Source organism: Pocillopora damicornis, chromosome 13 (assembly GCF_964200805.1).
Source record: "Pocillopora damicornis chromosome 13, jaPocDami1.2, whole genome shotgun sequence".
Classification (NCBI taxonomy): domain Eukaryota; kingdom Metazoa; phylum Cnidaria; class Anthozoa; order Scleractinia; family Pocilloporidae; genus Pocillopora; species Pocillopora damicornis.
In genome coordinates, this window is record NC_142682.1 from 12,505,748 (window position 1) to 12,523,033 (window position 17,286).

Genomic DNA, 17,286 nt, shown 5'->3' on the forward strand with positions numbered 1-17,286 from the left:
ACTGTTGAATGGCTAAGCCCAAACATTTGGAACAAAAAATTTTTAATCTGCACTTTATACTTGAGCACAAGAACTCTGTTTTATCCTGTTTTAACTCAAAAGTTATCTTTCGCAGTTAGATTTTCAGATTGTTAATGGATGGGATTATTTCAATTTCTTACAGAGAGAATGAACCACCAAACCTAGCTGTAGTAGCCACCATCTTGAAAGAGGTCAAAGAAGTAGAGCAGATTCAAAATGATTCTCTTTGTACAGAAAGAAGAATTCTAGGTATGATTGAATGGGGATTGTTTTGCCAAATAAACACAATTTGTCTTTAACTTTGGGTTGAATTTTTTTGAGACAAGTGTCCCATCTTGCCCCTTGCTCACTACAACCCTGAAAACTGAAAATCTTTTTCATATAACTGATTGTGGCGTACTTACCTTTCCTTTCAGATGCTATTTCTCAAAACTTTGCATCATCAAAGAAACGTAGACGACAGGAAGAAAATGGTACTTACGACCAGTATCAGAGGGAGCAAAAGAAGCGACATAGAATTAAAAGGGTAAAAAAATTTGTTTGGCTCTTTAACACCCTATTATCTTATCAGCTTGTATGTTTGAGTAAATTTCAAAAGGTTTGAATTCAAGTTTGATCTAAAAACAGGGTAAGGTTCAAATTACATTGTATATCTGCTGATAAAAAAACATTTTATGCCGAGAACAACTGACCAGTGACACAAGGGCTTTATAAATGTTTTATTGTAGGAATTGCTCACTATTCGGTATTATAAAAACTTCTTTCACATTTTCCCTTTTAGAAACTGGATAAGAGACTCAAAGTGGCAAGTGAAGAAGAGAAGAGACAACCAATTTTCGAGGCCCTGCATCCTAGTCTTGTCTCCTCAGACGAGTCTGATGAAGAAGATCCCACATCAATGGTAACAAGGCCCCTTACCTGGAGGACAGAAGAAGTTACCAACTTCTTCCATATACTAGACCAGAGGTATAAGTCTTCCATGACGAATCAGCAAAAGAGGCAGTCAGTGAACAGAAGGGTTGGTAGACCAAGTGGTAGAAATAGTAGAGAGATCCCAGAAAAATTGCTCTGGGCCACCACCTGAATTTAATTTTAATTTTGGTATACAGTCACTCAACTCTCTTCCCTAGGACCATCTCTTATAAAGTTGCTATATTTCTACCCAATTATACAGATGATTTTAAGCAAATGAAGATCATCGCAGTATATACTCAGGTCTAGGTCTACCATCTCCATTCTTTTATTCTGTCTGAATTTAGTTTTTAATTTGACAATTTGCTGATTTCAATTTTCTCACAAGAAACCACCTTAGTTGGCAAATGTGAAGTGAGACTTCTGTAAAATCATGGTTGATTACAAGGGAGTTTAAAGACTGTAAACATATACATGTATAACATGTAATATTTTGAGCAATTTAAGTAATTGAGCAGCCTACATTTAAGTTATTGTCAGTGGATAGTGAAATCAGTTTCTAGAATATTTTGCCTTCCCTGTCCACCATTTGGCACTTATGTCAAGGATTGAATGCAGTTGTTTTTTGGCAAACAATTCACATTATATGAATAGATTTTTGAACATTATCACACTAAATTATCACAGAATTGTGCATTTAAGTGAATTTTTATCAGTGAGAACAATTTATCATGCTCATTTTAAAGAGCCCAAAATCCTTGACATATCTGCTAGTTTAGAGGTGGCTGCAATTTTCATTCTTCCTTTTAGAGTTCTCTTGTTCTCCATCTGATGGAGTACTCCAAGATTTTCTCAGTCCAAGTAAATATTTTCTCTTTAAGTTAATATCTTAGAAGTTTCAATGATTTTCAAATTTGGCTCAAACTGTTATAATTAATATATCAGAGTCAAAGATACATGCAGCCTTCACAGTTAAGGTTTAAGAAAATTGTGTGTTTGAATTGCAGCTAGTTGTATTTTTAGACAATTAAATTTGTTCTTCAGTTGCAATTTCAAACATTAGAAGTTTTTCAAAAAGATCTAAGGTATAAAATTAAATGTAAGGTGGTATTCTCAGAATGTTGCCTTGATTCCCTCAGCACATGAAGTTCACATAATTATATTTTCTTCAAACCTTGACACTCATTTTTGCAAAATGTTTATAGTTTGTATATATAGACCCGCACATAATTTTTCAGACCGTCATCCTTCCAATTTTATAATATCAGTTATACTGTACTGGTTAAGTTTTGCCTCTTTTGGCTTTAGAGAAAAAAAATGTGTAAAGTGAAATAAGGATGACAAACATGATTGTTATCAGGCTCCGTTTTGGACTCTGAATAAATTGTACCGCTAACATCATTGTGCATTAATAAACTTGATAAGAATTATTAAAGAAGTGCTAATCCTGTCTGGGAGAGGGGAACAGGACAAAATGCTTTGAGAACCTGCAGTAGAGCTGAGTCCAGGAAGTGAAATTTAACGAACAGTAGTTAACCGTGCGGCGGTAAACGTGGGAAAATGCATCCCTTGCACGAATTCACCGTTACAGAAAATACCGGAAAATGCATGCCTTCGACTGGTTAATACCAGTGAACATAACGTTGGAATGCGCATAATGGCTGTAAATGGCAGAATACATGTTGTTTTCCATAGATTAACCGAACAACAATAAAAGGTAAAACGCCTGAAAATGCGTTTTCACGAAATTTCTCGAATTCACTATTGCGGAAAAACGTTGGAAAATGCATGCTTTCGACTGGATAATTCTTGTGAACATTTCGTTCACCGGGCGTAAAATGGTTGCGAACAAAAGAAAACATGGCATGAAAACTCTGGAAAATATTATGTTTTCCCGTATTTACACACATTAACCTTCCCGGAAAATGCGTGTTTTCAGCTGTTAACTCCGGTGAATACGTTGTTGTTCACTCGGAAAATGCCAATGAACGAAAGGAAAACACGCTGTTTGCCATGTGTTAACCGAGCGGTTAATGCCGGAAAATGAATTGTTTACCTGCATTTACCGCGAAGGAAAACTACCGAATAGTAGAACGAATACTGGGATTCACCGATGCGAAAACGCGCAGAAAACGTCGGATTTTCCGTAGGCAAAACACAGGTAAACGATAGTAAATTGCCACGTTTCCGTAAATTCAACCTTCGTTTTCCGTACGGTGAACGCTTGTTTTTTTGCCGTGGTATTGTCAGGTAATTAAATCAGCAGTCAAATGGTTATTTACGCCCAACAAGAATATTGAAAGGTAGGGTTGCCAGCTCATTTCTAGTCCCCATTTTATTTCTTCTATATAAGCCATATTCCTTGGGGTCAAAGCCCAAATCTTTCAAAGTAGTCTTAAATATATCTCTGCAGCGGGTATAGGATAACTTGCCATTCCTAAGACTATAACCCGACTTGTTCCTCATTAATAGCCTGAATAAAGGCAAGTGACTAGACAGATCCAAAGTGGCTGCTTCAATATACCTACGTAGGATAGCTACTGGACAGTATTTGTTCTCTAGCTTAACGATATAAACACTGTTGCCCTCTTTATATACTTCCGTTTTACTCCTTGGCACAAGAATTTTAACAAAACCATCGCAAAACGTGAGGTGTTTTGGCAGAATATTAGGCAACTCGTTAAAACGAAAAAATCCTGCAAAGCCTAAAGAACTTATTGCGGTAATACGTAAGAGCGAATTTTTTTTTTATCACCGCGTGGGAGTTGGCACATGATCGGAAAAATCACTATCCTCATATTTCGCTCAGAGATACCTTAGGGTAAGTCTATAAACGTGGTATAATTTTTTTGTTCAGAGCTGTTTTTATTTTCTAGAAAATCACCAAACACTGTATCGAGCCCCAACCGCCATAAAATGGCCGAAATGAAGTCGACGAGTAGGGCAACAAAACCTTTATTCCTCAAAAGCGCAAAAGAAAGCAAGTCTTTCTGAATTTTACCTATTTGTATACGAGGTATTAAAAAATGATTTGAATCTAATAACGGGCTTGTTGACATAACTATGAATTATTGGCGAATATTTGAAAATAGCCAAAATTTGATTGATTAAAAATTACATTTTGGAGCAGTTTTTCAATAAAAATTTTTTCTACCTGGTATAACTCGGAATCACTTGAGATGAGCATTTTTACAAAGTGGAAAGAATGTTCTTTCCATGGATATAAAAATTAATTTGGGGCTCTTAATCACTTCGAAGAAGTAGCCCGGTCTATTTCGTGCAAATCGCAATGCCGCCATGTAAACAACCGCAGATAATCTAATTAGGCTTTTTATTATCGAAGCTATAATTCCAACAAAATCTTATCGCTTTGACCTATACTAGATTGTAAACTGGATTTCTTAAGCTCACTTGGCGAAAAACACCTTTCTAAGATTGGTTCCTTGCCTCAATCTTGTTATAAAGAGACTTGACAACAGCTTCGATAGTACAGCACTACAGGCGGTGTATACCAAATCACAGTGAAAACATCTCACGAAGGTTCCTGCCGGAAACGTCGCATTGCTGGACAGTTAAAACCATATTTTAGCTTGGAAAACTCACATTTTACAAGTCTTCCTTTCACAATAAGAATGGAAGTTTGTTTTTTATAGAACGAGCCAGAGCATCCTGACAGATGAAGTGAATCATTGAAGTTCGTTTTTTGCGATGGTGTCACGCAATAACATGTCACTCGAAAGGAGGCTCGGTTACCAATACGCTCTTATTTTCTTTCCTTCTTATCCCCTATTTTTTATTTCCAGGAAAAAGTTTTAAATCCAGAATTTAAAATTACCATTGTTTGCATTTTTTAAGTGCGATACCACACACGGATATTCCTGAGGTATTCTTCAATGCAGCGACACTTAGATTGTGGTAAACACGAGCGAGCTCTAGAGCGCGAGACCTTAACAGACAGAGCTGTTAAGGTGTATGGAGAGAAACTGGAGGGAGAGACCCCTTCAGTACCAGAGGTTATTGCAAACAGTAGACCTGACATCATACCAGATTCGTGCAGAAAAGTACCAATGGGCTGGGCACTAAGGGCTGGTGCCCCACGAAAGAGATTTACTTCCAGCCAGAAGGCCTATCTTACTGCCAAATTTAAACTGGGGGAACAACCAGGACAGAAAGCAGACCCAGATTCAGTTGCACGTGCGATGGTAAGCGCCAAAGATGCGAGTGGTAACCGCCTGTTTACAAGCGACGATTTCCTTACAGCAAATCAAATAGCTGCCTTCTTTTCCCGACTGGCTGCGAAAAAGACCCTCCAGGATGACGAGGAACTGTCTGATGACGACTTGGAGGCCGCTGCAAGTGAAGCAAGAGCTGTCGAATGCGGCTTTAAAGGAACTGGCGCTTAGACACCCTATCACATATAATGCGTACAATCTTTGTGAAATGGCAGCAAAGTCCGAGTTAAAGAGCTTTTCCATTTCAGTGCTGAAGGATATTTGCTTATTTTTTAGCATTGATATCAGCGATATCTCCGTTCATCGTAAACAGCCTTACGTGAGCAAGATCGAAGCCCTTTGTTTTAGCTGTACCTGTCAGCAGTGACGAACTACATGTAGCTTGAATATTGGTTTCATTGACCAAGAAAACACCTAAAGTATATGACACTGTATTCTTTTCCTTCCTTTCTTTCTTTCTTTTTTTGCTTTATAAAACCCATTCAGTTAGCTGGTATGGAGGAACTTCCTGATTTCTTGAATCTCCGAGGGTACGCCGCCTCTGTCTTGTCGAGAATTCGGGATCTCAAAGAATGGCCGATTAATTGTTTGATTAAGGGACGGGAAACAACTTTTTCCGAGTTCGAGTTGAGAAAACTGTCAATTTTCTAGCAATGGCCATTATCATCGTAGCAATCAAGGTACAAAATCGAAAAGTTTAAATTGATGAGCACGCTATCGTAAGGAAAATTTAAAAAAAAAAACAACAACAAAAACAAAAAACAGAGATTGTGTAAGTCCAAAGCTTTAAAAAATGTAATTGTAATGACCTACAGTCAAATAACACGTATTGTCTCGCGGCCTGATACAAGCGACCGACTTTGTGACTCGAAGATTTACGTTTTTAGTGAAGTTTAACGTTCAAAGTGCTTAGATAAAGCACGAAATTGTTAGTCTGTTGTTCTGTTTACATAGTCGGTAGAATTTTTCCAGTGTCATTAGAAAAGAACGCCTCACCGTGGAACCTGTCTGCCTGCCACTGAAGGTCATGGTAGACCTTATCGATCCACTAGGGACACGTAGGTGATGTATATAATCACGGAGCACTAGACAATTAACTTCCAGTTGTTTTAGTTAACTGGGAAGTTCGTCATTTGAGAGGTTACGCATGACGTTTGTTTTTCCCGCGAACGTCAAAAATTCAATTTCTGTCGTCTGTCTTTAGGCGTGTGTACACAGAATTAAGTAGGTTTGTGTTTGTCGTGAATGTGTTATTTTATTTTATTTTATTTTTTGTGCAGGATTTTTTTAAGAATTCCATAAATAGGTAACCAAATGAAAGGCAAGCTTGCGTTTGCCGTTTTCCGTTAAACGTCATACTTAAAGTGCCTATTGATAAATATAATCTTTGCAAGTGCGAAGTCGTGGAAATAGAGTCGATAACAATGCATATATAGTCAGTACCAGGGGGTGACTAAATTTACGAAAACGTCAAAAAGTAGTTTTTCAGAATGGCACTGATTCAAAACACTCAAAAGAGATCTACAGCGTTTTTTAAGTGAATTCGCGCAGGTTTTTGTTTAAAACATAACACTGACTAAGAAATAAATATTAGTTGGCCCTGCACTCGGTACAGCGATGTCTGCAGACGAATGCCTGTCTGGGTGTCCTGTGCACGTTTAGCGTGATTGCGTGACAAACATGAGTGATGACACACGACTTCGTTGGTGAACATCGTTGTGCCATTTGGGGAGCCAAACGTTTCTTAACTGAAACTGTAAGCAATCAAAGCATCTTGGTTTATCGTGCAAAAAAGACTTTTGTATATACTGGAGTTGTATGGAAGCAGAAATAAGTCAAGAGGTGCGATGGTCTGCGATGTTTTATGAACAGCTTCGAGTATTGTAAATGGTCAAGCCGGACGTTGTAAACACTTTCAAGTGAACATGGCGATTTGAAACAAAAATAATGGAAACATCATTCCTTAATCACTGGTTTCAGAAGGTAAGGGTAACATATTGAGTTTCTGATAAAGCACAGCTCAAAGCGGTAAGATTTTGCAGAAATTATGGCTTCGATAATAAAAGAATAATTGGATTATCTGCGGTTGTTTACACGGCGGCGTTGCGATTTGCACGAAATAGATCGGGCTATTTCTTCGCAGTAATTAAGAGCCCCAAATTAATTTTTATATCCTTGAAAAGAACATCGTTTCCAATTTTCAGAAATGCTCATCTCAAGTGATTCCGAGTTATACCGAGTAGGAAAATTTTTATTGAACAAACTGCTCCAAAATGAAATTTTTAATCAATCAAATTTTGGCGATTTACAAATATTCGCCAATAATTCATAGTTATATCAATAATCCCGTTATTAGGTTCAAATCATTTGTTAATACCTCGTTTACAAATAGATAATATTCGGAAAGATTTGCTTTCTTTTGCGCTTTTGAAGAATAACGTTTTTGTTGCCCTACTCGTCGGCTTCATTTTGGCCACTGTTATGGCGGTTGGGGCTCGATACAGTGTTTGGTGATTTTCTAGAAAATAAAAACAGTTCTGAACAAAAAAATTATACCACGTTTATAGACTTACCCTAAGGTATCTTTGAGCGAAGTATGAAGGTAGGGCTTTTTCTAGGCATGTGCCACATTTTTTTGATTTCACGCGGTCTCCAGAAAAATTCTCTCGTAAGTCCTTTAAAGATGCTTCCTAAGGTGTTTTGGCAGAATATTAGGCAACTCGTTAAAACGAAAAAATCCTGCAAAGCCTAAAGAACTTATTGCGGTAATACTTCCTATAATATAATAGTCCTTTAAAGATGCTTCCTCAGCGTCATACCTGTCAATAATGCTTCTAATGATGGCGGGCTTTTTCTTGTCAACTGGATTGCTCCTTGTCCTCTTGGCGCACTCAATCACGTTCTTGCAACAAGCGTTATCCAAAGGATTGGGACCATCATCAGGAACAAAGGAATGGAACCATTTCAGCGCAGCATGAACCAAAACCATTGCGGTCGGGGACCTAAGCTGTTGATCTAAGCCAAATAGAAAAAAAGGCGACAACAGAAGAAGAAAAAGGCAATTGTAGCGCAAATTTCCTAGTTCTACACCGCAGCACAAACTTTTTTATTTCCTTAAGATATTTCTTCACAGTGGAATCCGCCCTGGAACTAAGTAAGCAATCAAATAAAGAATTAAAATCCGGCCTAATATCCAGGGGGAGCACCATCCATGCTTAACTTGCAATTACGACCAGCAAGAACAAAATTATATCACCAAAATTTTACAACAACATAATAGCGGCTCTAGCAATTGTGACGCAAGCGATGACAGCGGTTCTAATAAGCGACCCTATGGCTATGACGCAATGTCTGCAGGCTGCATTATATTTAGAAACTAAACCGACCTCTCGGGGCAAAATAGGCGCGCAAACAAAGGTCAAGCAAATAACCTACAAAGAAAACTAAAAAAAAAACGCGTAATAACTGCATATATATCCGAAACGCGACTTGCCCTTGTAGATCATTTAAACCCCCAAAGGCTCCACAAACTACATGCAAACAGATGTAAAATAGGCAACACCCTGTCTAGGACACAGCTAGCTCGGACACTTAAATAACCTACCAATTAGCAAAAACAAAGTTACAGCCTTGATTAAGAAAGATAAAAAACCTAAACCAACAGGAACAACGTAGTTCAACTTTGTGAAAAACCTGGGCCAGAATGGCCCGCGAACCAGTGTCAAAAAAGGACACAATTTTCCACACGTGAACAGGTCTTCCATTGTCGAGAGAACTCGAAACCTTCTCGCTCTAATCTTCTCCAACGGACGCAGTCGTCCCTTCACATGGCCAGTGTTATTTACCCTGGACACAGCTGTTCATGCAATTAATGACCAGTGTCAAATCCTGCAAATACCAGCACTAAATGCGAGTTCAGAAACCTACTCGAAGGGCAAAAAAGCTGGATAATCCCAGGAAAATTGGAATCTAAGCGCAACAACCTCGCCTGTAAAGCAAGGAGAACCAAGGAATGAACTTGAATTTCTTCCCAGGGTGAGAGCTTGGGATGCATTCAGCGTAAAGCATCCTTTAATAATTCTCGGAACTTAGCTCCTGGGCAAAGAAGTCAATTCCTGGAGCGTCCGGATTCCAGAAAAGCGAAAAGAATCTAAGAAGCTTTGTTGTATAGTAATTAGCAAAACATTCAACGGTATGCGGGCCCCTTAGCTCTTCCAGGGCTATAAGGCGACTGATGTAATCCGCCCTCTTATTTTCAGTTCGTGGGATCCACTGCACCTCCAAACGAATATTGTGCTCCGCGCAAAACTGAAAAATTTAATAGCAAGCCTGTGCAAATCTAATTTCATGCTTCCGACTTCTATGGTTCTAGCCGCCGTCTGGCTATAAGTGAACCACTCGACAAGTGAACCTTCCGAAATTGCCGCAAAAGACTCTAGAGAAAAATCAATGACTGCAGGCTCTCTCCAAGTAGCGTTCTTAGAACGCTCTGTAGGCTCCCAAAGCTTGTGACACACGCAATCCTCATTAAGGGTAATAACTGAACCGCACCCTGTAGCGCTGGCAACGGAGTAAGGGAAACGCTGTGGCTTATTAAAGAGAAAACGATCGAGCACTTTGATAGATTTTAGATTGTTTTTCCAAAAATATAACTATTCGATGCAATAGGGATCCATCTTAACTCTCGAGTCCCAGTGCTGCGTGCTTAATGTAGACATAATGCAGTGCTTAGTCTGCCCTGTAAAAGAGGCTAATCGTCTGGCAGAAAGAACAAGATCGAAGTCGATAATACTGTCAATTGTACTAGTTATTTTGGCGACCCTCCTATCGAAAATTTCAATGGTTCCACAAGCGCTATCCCAAGTGATACCCAACCAATCAAGCCTCTGGCAAGGTATCTACACTGACTTATCTTCGTTAGTAACGAAACCCGCCTTAGAAAGGTCAGTTCTAACGGCATCCGCGACAAAACTGTACACTTGAGAATCCTTTTCAATGCCCCATCCGTGGTCAAGAAAAGCAGCAACGCAAAATGCCCTGATGCCTCCAATGTTTCTCAAGAGGCTTAAGAATTTTTGTGAACACGTAAGGGGCGGACGATAATCCGAAAGGTAAAACTGTAAACACATAAAACTTCACTTGACTGGAATTGGAATGCTTCCAGGAAAAACCAAGATATGTTTGATGGCCCTCAAAAATTTCAACGTGGTGGTGCCCACTTTTCAGGTCGATGGAAAAGATGTATGCACCTCGCACGAGGTAAGACAGATTAGTCTTCGAATTTAACGTGCATCTTACGAAGAAACTTGTTGACGTATCTTAAATCAAGAATGAGCCTCTTCTTTCCGTTAGCTTGCACAGATACGGACAAGGGGTTGACAACCTGGGGCGGTACCTTGGTTTCCACAACACGACCCGACTCAACTAAGTCTTGAATAGCCTCCTCAACAAACTCAACATGTGAAAGAGACGATCTGTTGTTTTTTAAAACCGCTGGTTCCGGAAAACTAACCAAAGGTAACAAATTTCCCCTTTCTATAACGTTAAGAATAAAACTAGGGGTTCCAATACACTTAAAAAATTCGATGTTTCTACGAAGATTTCCCTTGACGTTGACACACGGCGTACTAGTAATTAACTCAAACTCAAACAATTCGCTATTGTAATGTACCTGAGCGATATCAGCAACCTCCTCATTAAAAACATTACTGCTTTGCACCGGGTTGAGTGTGGGCTCCGTGACTAGGTCCTTAGGGGCTATATGAGTATCCTGGGGTGAATGTGGTTCCGCGATAAGCGCTTCGTGGGCTATGTCAAGAGGCAGTGCATTCTCCTGCCTAGTGGCCGAGTTTGTGGCATTTAAAGCACCTTAAACAGAAAAACAGATGAAATAAAAGCAGTATAAAAAACATATAAAATGAAAAACCACTCGTGAAAACCTGAGAAAGGGAAGGGTGGGTGGGGCTAGATCGTAAACATCCGAAACAGAAACAGCTCTAAAGTGCTAAGGTCGCAAGCGAGAGAGAGGGAAAACAAACTGAAAACAGCATCTTAAACAGGTAAAACAAACCAATCGGAAGCTTCGATAAGCGCACTGCGACACCTAAAGGCGACAAACTGTCAGAAAGAATGCGAAGCTAAAATAACAATGGAAAATATATTTCTCTTTCCGCTGGAGGGGAGACAGGTTAAGCGATATCAGGGGGCCACACCTGTTTAGCACCGAGTACAGGTGCCTGAATTGAAACAAGTAGAGGGTGCATCTAAGATATGCGGAACTGTCCTTGGGGCTGGTGTCCGAAGTGACGCCAGTGGCAGTGGGAATGAGGTTTCGGAATCACCTAATAATTCAAGATAGATTCTAGCTCTTGAGTCTGAAGATAAATGATCGTTGGTAATAAAAAGCCAAAGTCCTTGCATTTAGCTAAATGTATTTTGAGACAACTATCAAGTACGTATTTTCAAAGACAACTGAGAGTTTAAACTGAAACTGTGAACCTGAAATCACATAAATAGAATTTGAACTTTACCATGATTCACCACAGGTCATTAATTAATTTGGGCCTTATGTCTATAGAATAGTATTGATGCCTGATTCCTGCGAAGAGGTGTTTCCTTTCGCGACGAAGGAAATCAGTGAGGGGGAAGTCGCCGCAAATTTTACACTCTCCGAACTGGATGAAATGGACCCAGAAGACTTTATGGTTGTCAAGTTTGTCTTGACGTCCTTTTTGAAAGAGGATAAGTAATATTCTATGTAATAACTAAGGGAGGTAACTAGGTCGAGAATAAAAATGGAAATAATCGAAACCATTAGGCAAACAAAAAGGATCGTCAGCGGTGTGATAGGCAGAGAACAAACTAAAAGTTAATTCTAAGAAATGTAGTCAAGCGAAAAACGTTTCCAAAACTTTGTCAATGATTTCCTCCACTTTTCATTTGTACTTTATACCATTCTTAGCTCTTACCTTGAACATTAGTTAATTTGAAAAGGTCCCATCTGCAGTTGTTGATATAAAAGCGCGAGAGTGATGTCAATACAGTTTAGGGCCCAATAATTTCACTCTACTTTACTCTTTCCTGTACATTACAGATATACAGTATTAAAAAAATTATTTAAATCACAGTTCGGAGGGTTGCTATGATAGTAAATAGAGTGTTTTAAAAGCAATCAAAGATGTTATGGTTTTTTAAGTCTACTGGGATTTTCTCCCGAGATTAGTTGCTGTGTAGGCAATTGTTTGTTTTCTTGAGTTAGTGTGCTCTTAAAGTTAATATAAATTGTGTTTGTTTGCTCAAATGTTTTTTACCCTCCCTTAAATGACGGAAATTTGAATCGGAATTTCTGATCCCCACTACAGATTCTAGGCTCTAATTACATCGTGCGAAACGAGGCGACTGAGGCGTTTTGCATTTACCAAAATCTTCTTACATTTTGGTAAACATGTAAGGACATTTTGGTAAATGTACCAATTTTGGTAAAATGTAAGTTCAAGTAGTCCGTTTACTTCAGTGTGTTTCACGTGATTTTGAATGATTAAATAAATGCATTTTTTCCTCGTCATCTGAATTTCCTTGTCGCATTGTCTCAGTCTCATGTTTGATAACATAACCAAAGGCATCCCATCTTGAATTAAAGCCGACAAGTAGCCTCTCACTAACCCAGTCTGACACGAGTTTGAATTTGTCATAGCCTTATGGCCCGGTGGAGAACATTAATGAAATGAGTCACTTTGTGACTTGGTTAGGTGTATTTTGTTGTAATTGTTGCGATTCAATAAACAAAGACTTTGTTTCTCCATATCTGGTGCATCTTTTTATTTTATTTTATTTTTTATTTTTTCGAGTTTAACCTCGACACCAATATGCCGAACACTCCGGTTTGTATCGCAACGACTTAAAGTTAACGAATCGTCGTTGAAACTTCAATTATTTTACTATCATTCCAAAAAGCATCAAACCTTAACTAAAAACAAGACTAATTTTGTAATGAGCTCGGCTTATTGAATTGATTTTACGCGTGGGCGAGTTGGTCCGTGGGCGCCTTCATCGGATACCCTTTAGTTGTGGATACTCTATTAGACCTCGTTTCAATGGCCGTAAGTCAATTCCCAGTGCTGGCTACCTGGATTTATTTCACATAACCGAAATCACGAATCAAACAAAACAAATTTATACTTTCCAACGGGTGATTAATTTTTCCTCTTCTTTCGGTTGACTCGCTTTACTCGAGGACCGCTTTATTTCACGTTTAAACTGAAGGCGTCTTCTTAAGATGACCGGCCTTAAAGTGTAAGTGAAGCTATAATATTTTTTTACCGCTCAAAAAAAGCTGAAATAGAAAAGGGAGTATTTTTTACAATTTTTCTCTATGAAAAGAACTGATCATAGGCCAAGAATTCTCATTTCCAGTTCAGTGGTGATGACTTCTTTTTAGCGTGCGCACACAAATATTTCAACTTCTCCTTTGGCAGTAGGTGCGGTTAATCTTAAGAAAACTTGAGTTTTTTCGACTACCATCTTAATCAACGGGGCTGAGACAAATTTAATTCGTATTCCATTGAACAACAATTACGTAGGGATTGCAATCGAAATTGCAATATCATAGAATCACTGAATAATAATGGGTAAAGTAATCCAAGAGTAACAAAAAGAAAACCACTAAGCGAAAAAAAAAAACCCACAAAAAGCACTGTAAATCACTCTTACAATGAAAAACGTACTTAAGCTGTTGTTTTAGAGCAGGATTTTCCCATTCGATGTAGAAGACCTCTTTAATCTTAATTTAGGAACAAAGTTAAAACCGGTCATTTCAGTATGTCCAAAAAGAGATAAAGCCTCCAACCAATGGACCGAAGAATAAACGGAAGTGCACATCAAGTAAAAAATCCGGTCTTGTAAATACGCAGTATTTTAAAAATTTTCTATCAGTTTTTTAATTTCGGTAAAGATAAGAACGAGAAACAATCAAGCTACATCCATGACTTCGTTGAATATATTTGAATAGATTTGAATAGATTAAAGATCTTTTCGAATTCGCAAACGATAAGGCCTTGGCGCATGACCTGGGTGCATTGAGGTTTTTTTGCCATAGGTGGTCATCATAATAATATTAAATAAAAACAATTCATTCATTTTCATGTGTGGAAACGACACTTTTGTTGCGTTGTAGGAGAAACTGACGACGTTTTCAAAGCAACCGCGGAAGTGTGGTCGGGGCCTCAATGTTGGAAGTAAAATGATTGCCAGTGGTTTAATGCGCATCAATGAGACTGTTAAAAAATAAAACGTGATTGAAGAGTTCTAAAGATCGGCGATTCAGTTATAATTATATAAGTGTTGAAATTTTAGAATTATTCTGCGATATGAATGTTGCTGTACCGGTGGATGAATATTTTAGTGGCGGGGTTTTTGGTCCAAAGAAAGAATAGAGAAAAGCCAAAATAATCACTCAAACAATGAAAGGTATGAGAATATCAGGGTTTTTTTCTTGAGCTGTTTCATATGATCGAAAAGTAGGGCGTCCCTATCTTGGAGTAAGAGAAACGCTAAAAACGAAAAACGGTAGAATGAGATCATTCCTTTTTTCAATACACCCCCCCCCCCCCATTTCTCAACAAAGACTTACGAGGTACTCATCGTTAGTATCGAGTTTTTTCTTACACAGTACACCATGCGCCATAGATCTCCACCGCACTCTGTAATAGTGTTAAACTCTTCCCCACTCTTTCTCGTCAACACTGTAACCAAACTCGATAAACAACGCGCTCTTTATCGAGCTCGATTAGCTTTCGCACGTACTCGACTTATCGAGCTCGATTATTTTTCGTAATCGATTAGTAATCGTACTCAACCTGTATTTATCGAGCTCGAAAAATTCGTCTTTACCTCTTTTTAAAAAAAAGAAAACTTAAGCTTTAAACTTTAAATTGCGGATGCCTTAAATTTCCCCAGTTAATTATCAGTGTAGATGTGCTGGATGTAATTATGGTTACTTTGGTGAGGCAACTCATCATTTTTTCACTAGGGTAAAGGAAATTTTTCGTCAACTGACTTGTGTGCTTTTCCAAGTTGTAAACGAAAATGTTTAGCTCAGTATTTTGTTGTTGTGTTATCATATTTAGTAGCTACATTACTGTGCTCAGGAGTGTCACCTTCTACTCAAGGTTTTCGTGACTTAAGTTTACTTTAAAAAGTTGCTATGTTTTGGTTAGTTAGGTAAGAAGGAGAGGAATTACGTTGCATGGTTATTGAAAGTTTTCTTTTCTTTTTCTAAACCGTGAGTTCTGCTGTTTGTTTTTTAAATAACATATAACTACCTACCCAACGCATGAATGCGAAGTTTCTTATATTGAAATAAGAAAAAAATGAGGAAATATAGGTAAAAATAAAAATGATACAAGTATCTCCTGCGTTGTTTACCAAATAGTTCGAATTTTTCAATAAACTAAGGTTTACAATAGGTTTTGCCTTTTCATTTTCGTGTGTTAAGTCCTATTTCAGCCATGTTAAGCGTCTAATAAAGTTTATCGTACTCTTATTAACCCGAAAATGATCGCAACTGTTCCGGGGTTTTCGTGCTTTGGGATAATTTCTGTTTCCAATTCATTTGCTCCCACTTCTTGTATACCTTCCTCTGAATTCTATCTCTGAATCTTAACGAAAACTTACGAAGTACTCACCGGATGACCGAAGTTTTGCTTGCACACCACACTACCCTCTATGTCCATCTCGGGAGTTACTACATCACGGGCGACGAGCCGGGAAAGATAAATAACCCGAAATGTGAGTGGTCAATGAAACATCTTTAACAACTCATATAGAGACAGATCATTTGTAGTTGCAGAAAAAAACCGTGTTGTAGAGGCGAAACGTGACCAAGTTATACCTCGCTAACTAAAAAGTTAAGCAATTTTCCAAAAGCTTTGACTGTAACAATATTTTATACTGCTCTATTAACCAATGGAGGCATCGGGGAAGGAATCGGTGACACCGATGGACATCCTTTCCTTACAACTTAGCCTATCAAATTATGTCAAATGTAACTGACTGTAAACAATAGGGAAGCCCATCTTATTCGGTTTAAGAAGCTGCTGGAGAATTTTCCATTCTTGCCTTCTCAACTATCTTACTGCTGGGAGGCAATCGAGTTCGCACTTTGGAAAACCACTTAGCCTTATTCTTCCGCAAAGGTTATAGGTTGGTAACCAGTGAATGGAGAAAGCGAGGGCGATAAAACTGACCAGCCTTCCTTTCTTTTTGTTCTCACATAACTTAGCGAAAGTTCCTTTACCTCATCAAACCAAACTTGAGCCATAATGATGATTCAAACAGCCTATCTTCTCCTGTATAGGCACCTATTACGCATTACTCGTATCTTCTCATTTTCTAAACATTAAGCATTGAACATTCTGTACCTATTGTCAACTTTAAGTGTTTACGTAATCTGCTATGTTTCTCTTTATCTTGGTCCTGGAGTATTTTGAGATCAGTCGGTCATTCGGTTGACCTGGTCACGAAGAGTGAAGATCATCAAGGTATAGCAAAATAGAGGAAAAGCTAAAAAATTCGACTCAAACCGTATTGCTTTTCACCTGTCAAAATAAGCACTATAGTCTCTCCTGGAAATCAGATTACACTTTCAATAGCTAACTATGAGAAAGTTGATGAAGAATGATCAACGTCACTTAATAACAAAATGGTGTTGAAAAGTTCTTCGCTTCTAGAAAACAACCACTTCTGTGGAAGAAAAAAAGATTGAATCGACTCCATCACTAATTATCTGTTCTCTGTCATGTGACTCAGGTGAGATAAAACACCTCCTGATTACTGATTTTTCCGTGTGGTTGTTCAGAACATATTTATTAGTAAACTTTCACATTTAACCATTCCAAGTCCTTTCATTTTAATAAATCAAAAAATGGATAAAAACCACAGTGGCTTTTAGAATAGATTTTGCTTGTTATTCGCTTCCACCATGCACCTGCATGTCGGTATTTTTGTTGTTCGTAGGTAAATATAAGTGTTATTGGTCTCTTTGGCAAAAATTAGTTCTCATGATAGATGGCAGCTGAGTTTATACTCGAAATTTCAATTTCCTTTCGTACGATCAGACTCAACA

At 38.3% G+C, this 17,286-nt stretch overlaps 1 protein-coding gene and 1 pseudogene across 1 annotated transcript in view; one reads left to right on the top strand and one right to left on the bottom strand.

Annotated features, from left to right (window-relative positions):
* Positions 1-1,105, top strand: part of LOC149035537 (uncharacterized) — a 2,243-nt gene extending 1,138 nt beyond the window's left edge. Inside the window, exons 3-5 of the mRNA XM_089191301.1 lie at positions 164-270; positions 438-547; positions 803-1,105. Coding sequence (XP_089047427.1) covers positions 164-270; positions 438-547; positions 803-1,105 — 520 coding nt within the window. The remainder of the gene's footprint in view (positions 1-163; positions 271-437; positions 548-802) is intronic.
* An 8,280-nt stretch (positions 1,106-9,385) lies between these two features.
* On the bottom strand, positions 9,386-15,895 carry LOC149035538 (uncharacterized; annotated as a pseudogene).
* Between the last annotated feature and the right edge of the window lie 1,391 nt (positions 15,896-17,286).